We start from the raw sequence: 17,459 nt of genomic DNA on the forward strand, positions 1-17,459 counted from the left end.
CTCGTCGCATGCTCTGGCGGCTCACTCAGCAGGGCGGCGCCATCTTGCGCAGGGTTCGCACATGCGCAGTGGTCACAGGAGTCGTGGTGGCCATTACAGAGTTGCGCATGTGCAGTAGGCTAGGCGCACGCGGCGGCAATACAAATCCCAGCAGCCCCCAGGGTTGGAGTCACATGGGCGCAACCGACCAATAGGACTGCCAGGATCACGGGCAGCTAGGGGATACATTTGGCGCACTCAGAGCTTGCTAGCAGTCGGTGCTGGGACAGGTTAAGGGGAGGTTGTATGTGCAGGGCGTCTGTGGCCCCTGCACTAGGCCAGACATTCCCCTAGGCCCCAGCTAGGCCCCGACTCCCTTGGGAAGGTTGTGGCTGCTATAGGGACAGGTCCTTAGGTAGGGACCCTGCCCCATTAGCTATTGGATGATAGAGAATACAACTGCCACGTTGTGCAGCACTGGAGACGGTGGTCTGGGACCAGATCACCAGGCAAAGTATAAGAGACTATCTTCGAGTGGCACACTCCAGCGGGATACCACCCATGCGGAGGCGGACTCATCGCGGATGACCGCTGGATCGGCAGATCCCATCGTTCTTCCAGTCGGCGCGCCCGGGTGCTGGAGCACCCGGCAGGTACCTACATCACTAAGTGCACCAACCAAATATCACACACCATAGTGGCAGCGCTGACCACATATAGGGGTGGGGCTAGACTTGTGGACACCGGGGTGGTCGTGTGACCGAGGGCTCCGTCAGGTACTGTGGACACGGTGTGGGGTGACATGGTGGTGGGTAAAGCCGTGTTGTAACCAGTAGTATCACTATCCTCATTATCGTTTTATATATGTTCCTAAGTAAAGGTTATTGTTATGGTATACTGTGTGTGTGTCAGTATTTTGGGTCCTGTGAGGGGCCCCTCCCACTGCGTTGGGATCCCTCCCAGCTGGAGGCGCTGCACCAAGATTGTGTTGTTACTGTATATCCCCCTGGGCTCTCTGTGGCGGAGGCTTTGGACCTCCATGAGCCAGCAGGTAATGCCAGCACCAGTAGCCTCTTAACACTAGAGGACTGCACACTACACACTGCATAGGCTAACACGTTATCTCAGTATTTGATAGATGTTTCTGATATTCCAGTTAGCATGTGCTACATTACGTTATGTGCCTTTGTATCTAGCTCTGTAACAGTTTGTGGTGACATGACTATACTCTGTACTCGCTAGGCTAATACACTTCCTCATGTTTATGTTTTCTTCTCCACATACTCGCGCCCTACAGTATATCTGCCGGCTCTGGTCCCGGGCTGCCATATTACACCTCTCCTAGCAACGCTCACTGAACACACGCCCAGTTGCCATGGGAGACGTGTCTATGCTCGTTCGGTTACCTTGTAACAGTTTGAACTAATTGAGACGCCGTAGCAGCCTCAATGTTGAACTCTGACCTACGATGACGTCAGACTTTAGACAGCCCTTCTCGCACTGCATGCTGAGAACGTATTAGCAGCAGCGAGCCGGTGCTCCTGGCTGGGGAGGTATAGCGGCGCTTTGTGCAGCACTTACATGTGTCAGGCCTTGGGATAGTAAGGGAAGTACCTACATTCATTTCACCTTGGGGAACGGGCGAGTCCCCGAAACATTGCCCCCCCCCCCCCACCTGCATGTATATACAGTATACCCCTTAGTTACACATTGCCCCCCCCTTTTTGTTGTTTTTTCCCCCTATCTGTTTCACCATTATACATATATTTCTGGCTGAATAATACTGTTACTCTCGGCATACCCGTTTTCTTACCAGGCTCCTACCATATTGAGAGATAGACATTGCTGCTTGCATTTTTTCCTGTATATAATATTAGTGGGTAAGTGCTGCTGCTTATTTTTTTGTAAACTTGTTTTTATTATTATTATTATTATAAGAACTACTGTGCTATATGATCAACACTGTGTATGTAATAACCCTTTGAGTACGTTTCATATATATTTTAAACATTGAGGGATTTCAATCTTTTCCTTATTTACATTGAGTGCTGTATACCATTGTGTATTTTTAGAGATGAGGTTTCCCTTTGGTCTCTGAGCCACTACATCTTTTTATATAATCAACTTTTTCGCCTTTTTTTTTGAGTACGATGTATGTGGTGCTTTTTTAACTTTTATAAAACCTATACTGACAAACACTGGCTCGGGCTGTGAGGAATAGGAGTGTCTGCTGCTGCCTGGTAACCGCCACATGTGACATAGGAGGTGCTGGAGAATGACGCTGATAGTTCACACGTTGCAGCATGCACTGACACTCCACCATGCCCTAATGCTTTACACATACTTACACTGACTGTGCCATGCACCAATACACACTGCCACATGTGCCATCATTGCATACGCACGCACCAGGCACTACCGCTGCACCAGGCTCTGACACTAGTAATGCTAAATAATGCACATAAAGTATTGAATGCGTGCGGACTCTCCTTAACCATTGTTTTCAATGTACGCACAAAGCACTCGTGCTATATACACACTACACTGTGCACTGACACTACACACAGCATGATGCACTGATACTACACACACTGCACCATGTATTAAAACTGTAGACATATTGTGCCTTGTACTGAAACTACACACATTACACCATGCACTGATACTGTACACACATCGAAACACGTGCTGATGCCTGCACATTGCACCATGAATGGACACTTCAATCAGTGACTGTGCTGGGCAGGATGCGGCACAAACGCTACATTACATGTACATTAGACTCCCCTGCGTAGGTGCTACCGGTATCTTTGCTCAGTTTAAATCTCCCGCGTCATGTGGGCCAATAGGAAGCTGTGACATCATCTCTTGTGGCTTCCTATTCCTTCCCTGTGTGACATTTAAGCCGCCATTATGTCAGTCCTAACTAGCCCAGCTGTCTTCCCCCCTTCCCCCCGCTTCAAACTTATTAAATAACAAATGCACAATTCTGCGTTATGATAAAATAATGTGAGATATATATACTAAGAATGATTATATATGCAGGATAACAATGCTTTAGTTAACTCTTGCATATGGCCTTTTGGTGTTAATGCAGGAGAACAGCGGTAGTCACTATTGCAATTTCCTAAATAAATCCAAAAACACATATGCAAATACACTGCCTGCCTACTATAGGGTAATTTAATACAGATCACGTCATCCTGTTTATTTAAACCCCTTTGGTGCCTGATGTGATTCCAATATATAGCAAGAAATGCTTCTAGGTACCAAAAGGGTTATAATACCAAATCAATTCCCCACCACTAAAGTAACTACCTCTCTTATTACCAAAGAGGCTACTAACTCATTGAAGCAAAGAGCATTTACCTATTCCCATTTAGTATTCCATACCAATTCCTAATAATTACACAATCGTCATTTTTTCATCCTCTTAAAAAAGAAAAATGTTTAATTTGTGGCCCTCCCCCCCACCCCCCTTCACACAAAAAAATACAGTACCCACTTACTTATTGGCAGCAGCGACCACTGGGACTTACTCTTTTAATATATCCTAAGCCAAGAGTTGCCCACTTTTAAGGAACCAGTAATACTATTTCAGTGGACCCCACAAATCAGGCGAGATTTTAGTGCGCGCGTGTGTGTGCGCGCGCGTGTGTGTGTGTGTGTGTACACACTTTGCTTTAAACTTCTTTACTACTTTATTAGCCTGCCCAAAAAAGGATAATTGTGTTCAGAATCTCATATTGCTAATAAACCTCTATGTAGTAGTATATTATATGCACTGATCCAGAAATCATGGACACCGTGCAGCATAGTTTAAACCACACACTGTCAATCATTATTAGAAGCCAGAGTCCTTCCATTTAAGAAGCTTACAGACCTCTTATGCTGACCACACCTGCCATGATATTATTCTGTTTTCATTCCTTAAACCGTTGTTTAAATTGTTGTGATCGCCTCCTTGCATTTTAGATTTATCTGACTATTCTGCAATGGTTCTCACTTGAATTTCTACATTCTTGATGTCAGGTGCTGTGTGAGCTTTTGAGAGAGGACCATGGGCTTGTTTGACAGGTTGGCAGGATGGCTGGGCCTGAAGAAGAAAGAGGTTCATGTGTTGTGTCTTGGGTTAGACAACAGTGGGAAAACCACTATAATCAACAAACTGAAACCCGCCAATGTAAGTAGCCTTGATACGTGTAGTTATAACTGTACGTATGTTTATATAGTGTCATTAATCTGGTAGCATACAGGTTGAATTAACCTAAGGACGAAGAGATCTAATATTAACAGTATTACAGGGAGTTTGAAAGGCTTGTGCAAAGTCACATTGAACATATAAGTGATTCCAATAAAGGCAGCGTTCTCACATTGCCATGTCTCATCTCCAGCCCCCTGCATGCAGAATCTCCTGCATTGATTTAGCTAAGATATGCACTGCAATGCCTAACTGATCCGTATAGCAGCCAAAGGATTACACATTTTACAGCCCTATTGTGGGATCATTGAGTTTGCACATTTTGAGTCCATGCAGTTAACCACAAGCGTGTGACTGTTGGAAACCGGCATCCTATTGTTTTAACCGTGTCCAATTATGTCAATATTAGAATTATTGTACGAATTCCTGCAATGGCATAATTGGGAGCAATTTAAACCATAGGGTATCTGTGGGTTCCAACAGAGCCACAATACTGGTTTGAATAAAAATAACCCAAAAAGTAGGCTGGAAATGCATAAGCTACACATTATTACTCTTATTAACCCCTTCACACATTACAAAGCAATGTGTTGCTAACCTCTGAAAGCTAAGAAGTTCAATTCAAGGTAGTGTTGTGTTTGTGTGTTTAAAAAAAAAAAAAAAAATCTATTTACATTTTCTCTACTGGAGATGAGACAAGATCTAATAAATATTTTTTGGAAACAAGTTACAATATGCATTTAAAACACCACGGGACATCCATGTGTCTACTTTTACTTATATTTCTTTTCATATGGGTATGTGGTTTCTTACATATAACTTCATGAATATGGCAAGAGTAGAGGGCCATCATGTAAGATGCAGGATAAAATATGTAGGAAAACATAACTTGTGTTAGGCTAGTAAGATCCAGTAGATATACTTTGTAGCGTATCTGTTTTTTTGGAGAAGTAAGACCTTTCTTTTTTTACCTAGATTATTAATGTCAAATCTCCGAACAATTACTTTAGACCCATGAGACACACTGAAAATCGATCAAAATAAAGAAGAAACCTAATCAATTATTCATTGGAACGCGGAGGGAAAACCACAACCTACCCTGAGTTTTTAAGCATATATTAGTGATTCTAGGAAAGGAATGGCAACACCCTGGCAGGAAACCTCTCAAATGCTTTCAAGAAGCCATAAATGTTAACTGCTATCAGAAAACATAAGCAGATATATCAGTTCGCCATAATGTGTCTTCTACCTCGGGAAATGAGCAATAATCTTTGTTGCACTACAGTATATGTAACCGGGGGAACGAGCAGTGCTCAAGTCATCAGTAGCTTGTTGGGTTCAAAATAGAAATGATTTGAAGAAACCAACCTAAAAAAAACAGCAGCATTGTAGACGGACAGCACTGTAAATGTTGCAGTGATGCTGCATCCTCTTGAGATGCTTGCTCTGGTTGAAATGTTTCCCAAACAAGTTCTAGAGGACAACCGCCAACCCACAGACCCCAACAGCTTGCGGACATTCCCTGATGGTGTTCTATGATCGATGGGAGCAGGGAAATAAATTTGTTCTCTTCACTGTTTTGTGCTGTTCTCTGTACAGCATTATATCGTAATTACCCCTTTTAAGTAAACAAAATACACACATTAAAAAGGAAATTGGGGGAGGGGAGAACCCCCATGTAATAAGTTGTTTTTGTTGTGTATAACAGATATGCCTAAGCTCACAGCCAGATTTAGAAGTATTATAGTTCATGCCAATATAACGATCCCGGTGGAAATATGTACTGCTTTTATGGGGTGGGGATATAAACGAGTATTATGTATTTCTGGAACGTAGAGAGAATAAGATCAGTGGTATAGTTTGAATGATTTAAAATCCTGTTGAAGATGAATGTATTGTGACCGCTGCCCTGTTGAGGGCTGCCGCAGAGCTCTGTATTCCATTTGATTCTTGTTTGTGTGTTTTTCCAAAGGCTCAGATCCAAGATATAGTCCCAACAATTGGATTCAGCATAGAGAAATTCAAGACATCAAGGTATGTAAAATTGGGACTAAATTCTATATACCGCAGTGTAACAAAGGAGTGATTTCTGTGCATTCATGTTTGTTTATTTTCGAAGTAGCTTGGTGATTATGAAGCAGGTGAACTTGATTCAAATCCCAGTGCCAGCTTCTTGTGACCTTGGGTAAACCACTTAATCTCCTTTTGCCTCACCCAGACTAGATTGTATACTGAATGGGGCAGTGACTCATTGTCAGCAAAATGTTCTGTACGGTGCTGTGTACACCAGGGTTGTGCAAAGTTTTTTGCGTGCGCCCCCCCTACCTGGAGCCCCAGCTTTCGCACCCCCCCCCCCCCCCCTCGGACTGAACCCGGCGTCGCGGGTCATGTGACGTCGCATCACGTGACCCCGCCGTGTCATTTGACATGCGTTGTCACGTCACATGACGCCGCGTTGCCATGGCGACGCATCGCCGAAGACCTGGCTGGTAGCATGTCAGTGAGTTACAGAGGCCTCACGCCTCCCCCAGCATTTAATTTAAATGCCGTGGGGAAGGGTGCGAGACCCCTGTAACCACCGCGCCCCCCTTAACTAATCTTGCGCCCTCCCAGTTTGCGCATTGCTGGTGTACCAGCATTATACCAGAAAATATATTATTATTATTATTTAACCAAATTTAAATGAAGTCATCTGGTCTATGAATCTTCCAGTCAACCGTGAAATGATGGTGAAAAATCCCAGCATTTCTTGCATATATCTTGTATGTTTACGCATAACGTTGGCCGTAGTAGTATTTACAGTTGCATATAATTTTCTTCTGAATGTGATGATTTCCTGCAGATCACATTAGCACGTCACTGCCTGACAAGACGTCATTCTATGGCAATGTACTGCAATGCCCATTAAGCCTACTATGAAGCGGCAATCCTGCCAGGCTGGTCAGTGATCCCAGATAAATACCGAGACCGTGTTTTGGGTGCACAATCCTTTTTTTTTTTTTCCTGCACCCGCTGCCGGTTCTCTACCCCCTCCTCGCGCCCCGCTCCCTTACCTTGGCTCCGGCATTCTGACTTCGCGTTGCCATAGCAACACGGCGTCACGTGACCCCGCGGCGTGATTTGCCGCTGTGTTGCCAGAAGCAGTCTTAGCCAAGGTAAGTGAAGTTACAGAGGCCTTCGCTGCTTCCCCGGCATTTCATTTAAATGCCTTAGGGAGGAGCGCAGGGCCTCTAACCGCTGCAGCCCCCTCCCCCTGCATGGAAGAGCGCTGAGCAGAGCTGACGCTCATGCTCTCCTGCTCAAGCAGGAGATTTTTCGTGTCCCTGCATGAGCGTCAGCGAGCGCGCTTGTGTGCCGGGTGGGAGGCGAGCGGGAGGCGGGGCTAGCGCGCCATGTCACAGCGCCGAAGTCACGGACTGCCATTGGCTTCTGGCAGTCACGTGACCGGCCCTGCGCTTCCCTCAGCGGGAAAACTAAAATTGGGTTGTCGGCTGAAATTCCACACGCCTCCGCACGCCTGCGGAAGCGCCATCTAAAGCGGCGCTGATAGGGATAATGTTTTCCCTCAGCACTGCTCAGCGCTCCTCAGCACGGTCTTTTTGATCATGTCCGAGGCCTTAGGTTTGTCTTAAAGAGGGGGAGAGAAGGTGCTTTGCGTGTGTGAGTTCCACAGGTAAGGGGAAGTGAGGAAAAAGGATCTAAGGGTTTAACTTTTCCAGTTGATGTTACTGCACATTTAACACACTTTTGAAATTGGGCAAATTCTGAGTGTGGTTTTTTTTTTTTTTTTTTTTTTTTTTAAACCAAGTTTATTTGACTTAATACAGTATTTGGAAAATACTTTTCGCATGCATGGAAAGGAGGAATAACTTTAACAGTTGAATATCATACAGTATTCAGTAATTGCTTTTTTTTTTCCTTAAAATTATTCAATGCGCCAAAGATCCCGCACAAATGTGGATCTGTGGTTAGAACCCCAGACATATGTGAGCTATTTTATTATCACGTGGCTCTGCAGGATTTCTCTTACAATTACATAACCATTCCCTCAGGGACCGATTATTTGATGCTATGAAAAAGACCTAGTTAGTGCTCAGCTAAAATAAAGGTAGAGGGTACCAGGGATTCATATATTATAGCAATGTTAAGGCTTGTTCCAAAGCAGCAGTGAAATGGTTTTAAACCTCTGATGACTAAATTAGAAACAGACTTTTCAAGGTACATTATTGATATGAATGTCAGTGGGATTCATTATTTTTACATCGTTGTCATTTAGATGTTTTTTGGCAAACATGATTTCCTGCTCTCAGCAAACATTATTATTTTTTAAAAATGCTTCATTATGGAGTACAGTAGCTTGCAGTAAGCCACATGGGGATAGCGGTATTATTTGTTGCTCTTTTATAGTAAATTGTTTTCTACCTTTCACTCTGTAGTACATTACTACCCTCTTCAAGCAGCTGTGTTAAACTGAAGATTGTATGGCTAAAATGCTTAAAATGTCCACCGGCTCTTGTTAACCCCCGAGAGGGTCACTGTCTCTTAAATAATCATTTACAACCAAAGATATAATGAACGGCATAATAAATATTATTAATGCGTCTCCAGAGATATATTGCTTATTTTGCGGGCATTGTCCTTGATATTGCGAGGTATTGGTGAACCACTAGATACTATACGATCCTTATAATAGCACTGCCTGAGATAGCAAGATAGCCTGAAGCAGCTCAGTCAGACATAATCTGTTTGTCAGAAATGTTAAAAGATGTGCCCTGTGTTCCTGCATGGATGGTTTATTATGCTCGTAAAATACATTCTCTCTATGTAGGATGTACAGCATGGGGCATGGTTGGATATAGATCTGAAAAGAGAGGTTCACCACTTTGTCACAGAGGAGCACTGACAGTTGGAGACATAGTGTTACTGGCTGTTAATAATGAAGCCTTCGGAAACAGGACCTGTCTACTACCCGTTGCCTTTTTAACCCAGGGGTGCTCATCCTCCAGTCCCCACTACCCCCCACCCCCCCCCAACAGATCAGGTTTTCAGGATATCCCAGCTTCAGCACAGGTGGCTCAGTCAAAGACTGAGTTTCTGATTGAGCCAGCTGTGCTGAAGCAGGGATTGATTAAGCCACCTGTGCTGAAGCTGAGATCCTGAAAACCTGACCTGTTGGAGTGGCTTGAGGACTGGTGTTGAACATCCCTGTTTTAACCAGTGCACAAACTATATTCAGGAGCAATTCTTTCGCAGATGTCCTTTCTCAACGTCTACTAGGAATGCCGAGGTGTTTGTGAAATGTTTTTTTGTTTTGTTTTTGAATGAAGCTGCATCATCGTACAACGAATGAATGTACATTTTTGCTTCTCTATATTTTTATTGGTGTCCGTGCAAGGATAAAGTGTCTGCAACTAAGAGACAGAGTTTACTAAACAGAAATATCCATTGGAAATCACCCATGGCTATTCTAGTACACGTTAACCATTATTATAGGCTAAAGCAGTTAAATTCCGGGCATTATTGAAATCCCTGCTCTCTGATTGGTTAAAATTCAGGGCATTATTCATTCATAATGCCTGGAATTTTTGACAGCTTGCCAAATGCTTATTTCTACCCAATCAGCTTTTCTCCTTTCAGAACAGCTCTGATACAGGGCAGGGGATTGGTCAGGAGGCAGCAGCCAGTCAGTGACTCCTCCCCCTCCCTCTGTGCACAGAGCTCCAGCCGGACACAGTGAGAGGAGGGAGAGAGTTTTTAGCTGCAAAGTAGGGCTAGGACCCTGGTGGTGGTGACACTAACTTCAATTAGGCAGGTCCCAGTGTCTTCTTGCGTGTTGGCTTGCACAGTGTGCGATGCGGTCACGTGGTGCGCTGGGAGCCAATACGAGGGCAGAGAGCTTGGACCAATGGGAGCACGGTGCTTTGAGCTGCTTGGCTGCACCCCCCCCCCCCCCCCCTTCCCTCTGTTTTGGCCTCGCCTCCCATCGCTCCCTACAGACCGCAGAAAGTGGTTATAAGCTATGCACGAGACGCCAGGCGCACGTGCAACAGCCACCACCGGAGATTTCGCCTGTCTGTCTGCAGAGTGTGTGTGTGTGTGTGTTTGGCAGCAGAGTGTGTGTGTGTGTGTGTTTGGCAGCAGAGTTTGTGTGTGTGTGTTTGGCAGCAGAGTTTGTGTGTGTGTGTTTGGCAGCAGAGTTTGTGTGTGTGTGTTTGGCAGCAGAGTTTGTGTGTGTGTGTTTGGCAGCAGAGTTTGTGTGTGTGTGTTTGGCAGCAGAGTTTGTGTGTGTGTGTTTGGCAGCAGAGTTTGTGTGTGTGTGTGTTTGGCAGCAGAGTTTGTGTGTGTGTGTGTGTGTGTGTGTGTTTGGCAGCAGAGTTTGTGTGTGTGTGTGTGTGTGTGTGTTTGGCAGCAGAGTGTGTGTGTGTGTGTGTGTGTGTGTGTGTGTGTGTATTTGGCAGCAGAGTTTGTGTGTGTGTTTGGCAGCAGAGTTTGTGTGTGTGTCTGTACACACACAGGGGGCGGCAGTGTGTGGATATAGATATCTGCAGTGTAAGTGTATATAGAAGTGCTTTCATGTATTTACCATTTTATTTGCCTATGGCTTCAAATCTTCCAGCCTGGGCATTATTGGCCAGTTATGCCCTGTTCTTCGGGACTTATTACTTAAATAATGGGTTCTGCCGTTTTGTTGAACATAACCCTAAACATAGTCATGCTGATCTGTCAGGCTTGGCTTTTTGGGGCAGTGTATTGCTATCAATACATATCGCCCATTATTCAATATGATGTGAAGACTCCTTCCTTGTGCTGAAAGTTTTAGTCTAATTCATTTGAATGGAGCTGAACTCTTCCTCCCTTTGGGAAGATGTCTTCACAGTATATTGAATATGGGCTACTGTTTCAATCTGGATGGTCAGAAGCATTTTTTTCCCTCTGAAAATAATTATTCATCTGCTTTTTATTTTATTTAGTGAGTCTATGCAATGCCTATATTGTATACAGCAAGGCCCCGCTTTTCGGCAATCCGCCGATACGGTGGTACCGAGAAGGGGGCCGCTATATCTGCCATGTACCGAGAACGGGCCGGCCCGGGGTCGCGCATGCGCAGAATGGGGTTTTTGCCGACGTTGCGCATGCGTAGAACGGCGCATTGCTGGTCTGCGCATGCATACATACCGAAAATCGCCAGTTCCGCTCTCCGGTGATTTTCGCTTTACGGCGGGTCCTTAGAACGGAACCCGCCGCAAGACTGGGGCCCTCCTGTACTTATAGTGCAGGTTACACTAGAGCTGTTTTAGAAATGTGATTTTACTAATATGTCCTTGTTAAATTACATGAATATTAAAACAAGTTATCCCAGAATGCTATGTTAATTCATGTCCTCTCTCTGTCAGTCTCTGGTATGTTTTAATTATTTGTCTTATGATATAAATAACTTAAATGCATTAGTGTCGAGATTCCTTATTTTTTCATGTATTTATTTTAAACTCGCCAGGGAATGCAAAAAAAAACATTAATTTCTTTAACCCAGGCTTCGCTGAAAAGCTGCGTAATAAGGCATGCATAAGCTTATAAGGGTCCATGTTAAAATGGATATCACGTATAAAGTGACACTGCTCATTTACATGTCATTACCCAGAATCCCTTGCTGCAGTGGAAGTACTGTTTGCTAAGTGATAATGGGGAAGGACAGGGTTGCAGACCTGTCTGAGACATGCAAATGCACCACAACTGGTATTTTTATTTGCTGTACACTAAGGTGTGAAGGGATTTTGACACTTTTTTTTACCCCACCATAACTTGTTTAATGTCAGTAATATCTTGTAAGATGATGCAACTTCATTAATACATATTTCAAAAACACCTTGGCATTCATTTTTTGCCTACTTGCCTTAAGGATTGTAACCCTAAATATATTTGAATTAGACTGTTATCTCTCTGCAGTTATTCTTTGTAATCCAAGTGTTTACACACTATTTATCTGTATTTTGTGCAACTTTTCCCTGTCTTTCAGCTTGTCCTTTACTGTTTTCGATATGTCTGGACAGGGGAGGTATAGAAATCTCTGGGAGCACTATTACAAGTAAGTGACTACAGTGATATCACTTAATGTACATATGGCATTTGTATCCGTATAGAACGTTCTCAAGAATACTTTGAACTCTTGATTTATCGGACCACATTCTTAAACTTTTGCTCGTAACCGGTCTATAAATGTTTCACATTTTAGCTGGAATTTACTGTGGCAGAATTAAGCCTCCTTTTTGAACTAGAGAACATTATCTAGCTACCTCATTATTTGCTGGCCGGATTGTGGCAAACGTTACACTTTACTTAGAGTAGGGTTTGTATATACCATACGTGTGTATAATTGTATAGTTTGGGATGACTGCATTGAAGGCTGAGTATTTAACTTCAACTCTTTTACTGGAGTGGCAATGTTGTGCTTAGTGAAATGTTTTTGGTGGAAAAAAATAGAAAATAACTTGTACACATTTTTAGATGCATTCTCCCTTCCATGTTGCAGTTAATAATGAAAGAAAGCTTCATACAGTGCTGTTGTGGTGCGTGCAGTATCTCTGACTGCCTTATCGCACATCCTGCGGTAGAATTTATCAATGACCTTTTGTGGAATTGTTTTGGTAGCAGAGGTGTTGCTCTTACAGTAATGTATGTCATCCTAAAATAATTTTAAAAGGAACAGGGATATAATTGAATAATTTGCAAACCATACCTCTAGAGCAACTCTCTGAGGTTAGTAGGTTAATAGGAAGGGAAAAGATAGAAACTGCTGGATATGAACCTGTTCCTGTGCGGAGTTATTTGCTTAACTATAAATCTATTTCCTTTCCTTCCCCACTGCAGGGAAGGCCAGGCTATTATTTTTGTCATTGACAGTAGTGACAAGCTCAGAATGGTTGTGGCCAAAGAAGAACTGGATACCCTTTTAAATCACTCAGGTGAGATTGCCTGTTTTCTCCTTTCTTTCTCTTCTCATCAGGCATTTTAGAAAATCTCATCTTGTCAGTGCCGCGGCTGCTGCTGAAGGCTGCTACTGAAGAGCACTCAGCTCAAATGATATATATGTCAGCAGTTCAAATACCTAAAGTATTTCTTGACTGCTTTTAATCTCGGCCTTCTCGGCTCTGACTGCTATACATCCCTGCTCAGAATTGACCAAACAAAAATCATAATGCACTTCAGTGAGTGCAGATACAGGAAAGCAGAGCATAGAGGTTTTCATAACTTGTCATCTTGACGCAAAACATGTAGGGCAAGACTCGGGGTCTGTCATTTCACAGTGTGGTGTTAGCTGTGGTTAGCTCATGTTCTTATGTCGTACAGACTTTCCTCAAATGGTTGGCATGCTTGCCTTTTATGTATAACCTGTTTCCCAACCAGGGGTTAAAAAAATGAGGGTATTCTACACTAGGGAGCTGCAATCTATTGGTAATGACATTGCCTTTCAAGGTAAATAACTAGCGCCTTGTGACCTTGAGTAAGCCCTTTCCCATTGCGCTTTTTCATAGGAGATGAGGTTGAAAAAAGACCTATGTGCATCAAGTTGAACCTATTAATAATGATTTTTCTATCAAATTGTGTTCAGTGCATATAATACCAGTCCTTTGTAATCTTATTATGTAATATATTTAACAATAGATCGGCAAGGAATACGATTAAATTCTGTTTATAACTATCCAAAAAGTGCAGATGATGACAGAGAAGGAAAAATAAATAAGATCTAGTGTAGCATTCCCAGTGATTTTCAGTTGTGAAAAAAATAAACCGTTCATATGTTGCACACACATTTACACCGTGCTTTAACAGCCCATAACAACCTCCAGTGATGCAGTGTATAAACCACCAACCGTCTCGGGGAAGAGACGAAACGTTGTTCAGCAATCCATGAATTGGATTAAAGATGTAATTTATTGCGCTCACAAAGAATGAATAAACATGCAAGCCCATGTTACCCGAGGATACGTGTCACCCGGTGAGACGGCGTTCTCCCTGCTTTTCCAGCTTTCTGTGCCTCTGCTGCCACTGCCTTGTGGCATCACTCCCACTTTGCTCCCTTCCGGTTTAGTGATACCTTGGATGAGCTCACCCAACGTGTTTCATCCTGGGAACTTCATCATATTGTCTTCTGGGGTTGGCTATCCTAATTTAAAGCCCTCACTGCCTATTACCTTGTGTTAACTCTTTCATCGCCTGCTTTATTAGCAGCAATATAAAACATATAATATATATGTCATAGCAGAAATAGGCAGGCACTTCATAATAAAATATTACTTTTATTTAAATGTTTAAGCCGAAACATTGGAATAAATGTTATATTTCTTCATCTTTGGCAGCCGTAACTGCTGGGATCTAGCTTCTCCTACTAGCTGGGGTAGGAGAAGAGTTCTGATGTAGGTATAAAGGAGGTGTGGCCTCATCCATGGCCTGTTATTCTTGTCCTATCAAGGCTGAGGGAAGGATGTGTTCTTCCTTCCCACTAACCTTTTTCACTTTAGTTCCCTTTTTGTAGGTTTTAGAAAGATGGCTTACCTTTGAATGGCATTGTGGTTTGGCTGCCTGCTCTTCTCCCAAAAACTGGCCGCTTTTCAGCGCCCAATGAGGGAAAGACCCCTTACACTACCAGGGTATGTGTTTTCTGAATAAGGAGTCGGATACAGGGTGGTCTGGGACGCAGGATTCCCCTCTGGCAGATTCCACAGTAGTGGATCCGGTGCCCAAGAAGAAGAAAAGAAAAAATTAAGCATTATTCATGTCACTTCTGAACCAGGGAGAATCATAGAGAATATTTCTGATCCTTTGGAGGACCAATTATGTCACTTCCGGTCTCTGGATTAGGATATTGTGGTTCCTTCCTTTTTGCTCTCTCCCTTCTAACGAAAAGGAGTATTGATTACATAACTTGGATCAGTTAGAGCAGGGGTGTGCAAACTGGGGGGGCACGTGCAAGATTTTTAATTTTTTGTTGGGCGGTTGCAGAGGTCCCGTGCTTTCCCCCAAGGCATTTAAATTAAATGCCGGGGGTACCGCGCGGGGCCTCTGCAACCTCTACTTACTGAGATGTAGCCGGCTCAAGGCGCGTCCCCATGGTCACACGACATCACACGACCCCGCAACGTCATTTGACGCCAAACTGAGGTAAGGGGGGCGCGTGAATGGAAGAGAGCAGGCAGGGGGCGCAGCAAGAAAAGTTTGCGCACCCCTGAGTTAGTCAGAGCTCTATCTCCAGAAAACAACAGAGTTCAGAAAAAACGTCAGGACAGTTGGTCTTCTAGTGTCCTAATATTTTATTTATTTTTTATTTACAAAAATGTTTTACCAGGAAGTAATACATTGAGAGATACCTCTCGTTTTCAAGTATGTCCTGGACACAGAGTTATAAAAAATACATGGTTACAAGAAAAGAACAGGATTATACAGTCACTTCACAGACATTTCATGGACAGCTAAAGTAGGAAAATTGGGTACAGGGGATAAAGGGCTTGTGAGTTTCTGATAGAAATAGAGCAGCTTTAACATCAGCAAACGGCTCACGCCCTTTGGCAGCCCTTCGGCTGTGCGCCTTTGGGGCAACGCAGATGTACCCTTGAGTGAACAAAAAGATCTTTCCTTTGTGTCCCCATGGCTCATTAACATTCCAGTGGGTGGGGTTGCCGATTCAAGCAAAGATCAAGCACATGTTAACCCTTAGCACGCTGGTCCTGTGCAGAGGGGCGCAGTTCTTGGGGGGGGCCCCCATCAGGCTATGCGCCTTTGGCAACTTCTTTGGCGGAAAAGGCTCAGGCCTCCGCACCAGACATTTTGTAAGGCAGCAACATGGTCATCATTGCGTACCTTCTTGAAACATTATAGATTACAGTCGATCTCCAGGCCTTGGCTGATGCAAGATTTGTGAGGAAGGTTTTACAAGCCATAATTCCTTCAGCTACAATGGACGAACCCACCCAAGCCACTTAACTGCTTTGGAACATCCTACCTGTTATGGCTGCCATTGAGAATTAAGAAAATTTACGATACCGATATTTCCATTTTTTTCGAGTCCTCCTATGGCAGCCTACTTCCTTTGGTGGTGGTGGTTGTTTGGAATGTATTTTCTGTGCTTAATTCCTTTTTAGGAGTTTAGCTAAACGATAACTGACCAGAGATGACACTCCTCCTTTTATACCTGCATCAGAACTCTTTTTTCCTACCCTAGCTAGTAGGAGGAGCTATATCCCAGGTGTTATGGCTGCAATAGAGGACTTGAAGAAATTAAAATATTGGTAAGTAAATGTCATATTTTTTTCAAAATGGCTTACCTACCTTTTTCTGCAATGAGGGCTTTGTGACGTGTGTAACAAGGCTGCTTCAGCACACAAAATAATCCTATAAAATACACATTCCGTCTACATTAATAATTTAAGGTATTTTAATGATCTTTAAAGGAAAGTGAACTATAGAGTAATGGGAACATGGAGCGCTTTCTGTGTATTGTAACGTCACTGTATGCTCTGTATGGGTTTGATATGCAGAAACAAGTGCTACTTGAATACCTTTCCTGTTTTGAAGATGATTATTAACTGAAGTTCCTGTCTGTCAAACCCCATTATTTTGTAGTGTGTCATGTCAAGAGCATTTCTATTATAGCCTCTCTCACACTGTCAGTTTCATTTTCACCTCCTTTCCATTTCCGTATCCATGCTTAGTATCCTCTGCACTCGGAGAAAGGGACTGTAGGGGAGCCTCTTAATGGTTATTTGTGGCAGAAAACTTGTAACATCAAGTAAATTGTTTCTGTCAGTTCCTTTGATGTGTGAATCTCTATCCAAGTCCCTCTTCTCTCCTGACAGTAAAATCAAAACACTGATACTTTCCTTCAAGAGGAATGGTGTTAAACTCAAAAACATGTATGCCCAGTGTTCTAGCTACCTTCTGATTTGTCCCTATCCATATTCCAAAGACCTTTAATGTAATACAGGCACACCCCACATTAACGTACGCAATGGGTTCAGCGCATGTTTGTAAAGCGAAAATGTAATTAAAGTGAAGCACAACCTTTTTCCCACTTATCGATGCATGTACTGTACTGCAATCGTCATATATGTGCATAACTGATGTAAATAACGCATTTGTAACCGGCTCTATAGTTTTCCGGCTTGCGCACAGCTTCGGTACAGGTAGGGAGCTGGTATTGCTGTTCAGGACGTGCTGACAGGCGCATGTGCGAGCGGCTGTTTGCCTATTGGGCGATATGTCCTTACTCGCGAGTGTACTTAAAGTT

General features: G+C 43.4%; 1 protein-coding gene across 2 annotated transcripts in view; it reads left to right on the forward strand.

Moving 5' to 3' along the window:
* Nucleotides 1-1,442: 1,442 nt before the first annotated feature.
* ARL6 (ARF like GTPase 6) overlaps nt 1,443-17,459 on the forward strand; it is a 37,065-nt gene continuing 21,048 nt past the window's right edge. Inside the window, exons 1-6 of one of the 2 annotated variants that reach the window (XM_075594046.1) lie at nt 1,443-1,532; nt 1,796-1,859; nt 3,955-4,162; nt 6,153-6,214; nt 12,195-12,263; nt 13,046-13,140. In XM_075594046.1, the coding sequence (XP_075450161.1) occupies nt 4,040-4,162; nt 6,153-6,214; nt 12,195-12,263; nt 13,046-13,140 (349 nt within the window). In that variant the 5' untranslated portion in view covers nt 1,443-1,532; nt 1,796-1,859; nt 3,955-4,039. The remainder of the gene's footprint in view (nt 1,533-1,795; nt 1,860-3,954; nt 4,163-6,152; nt 6,215-12,194; nt 12,264-13,045; nt 13,141-17,459) is intronic. The other variant, XM_075594045.1, reaches the window with a different exon arrangement.

This window comes from Ascaphus truei, chromosome 3 (genome assembly GCF_040206685.1).
Source record: "Ascaphus truei isolate aAscTru1 chromosome 3, aAscTru1.hap1, whole genome shotgun sequence".
Taxonomy (NCBI): domain Eukaryota; kingdom Metazoa; phylum Chordata; class Amphibia; order Anura; family Ascaphidae; genus Ascaphus; species Ascaphus truei.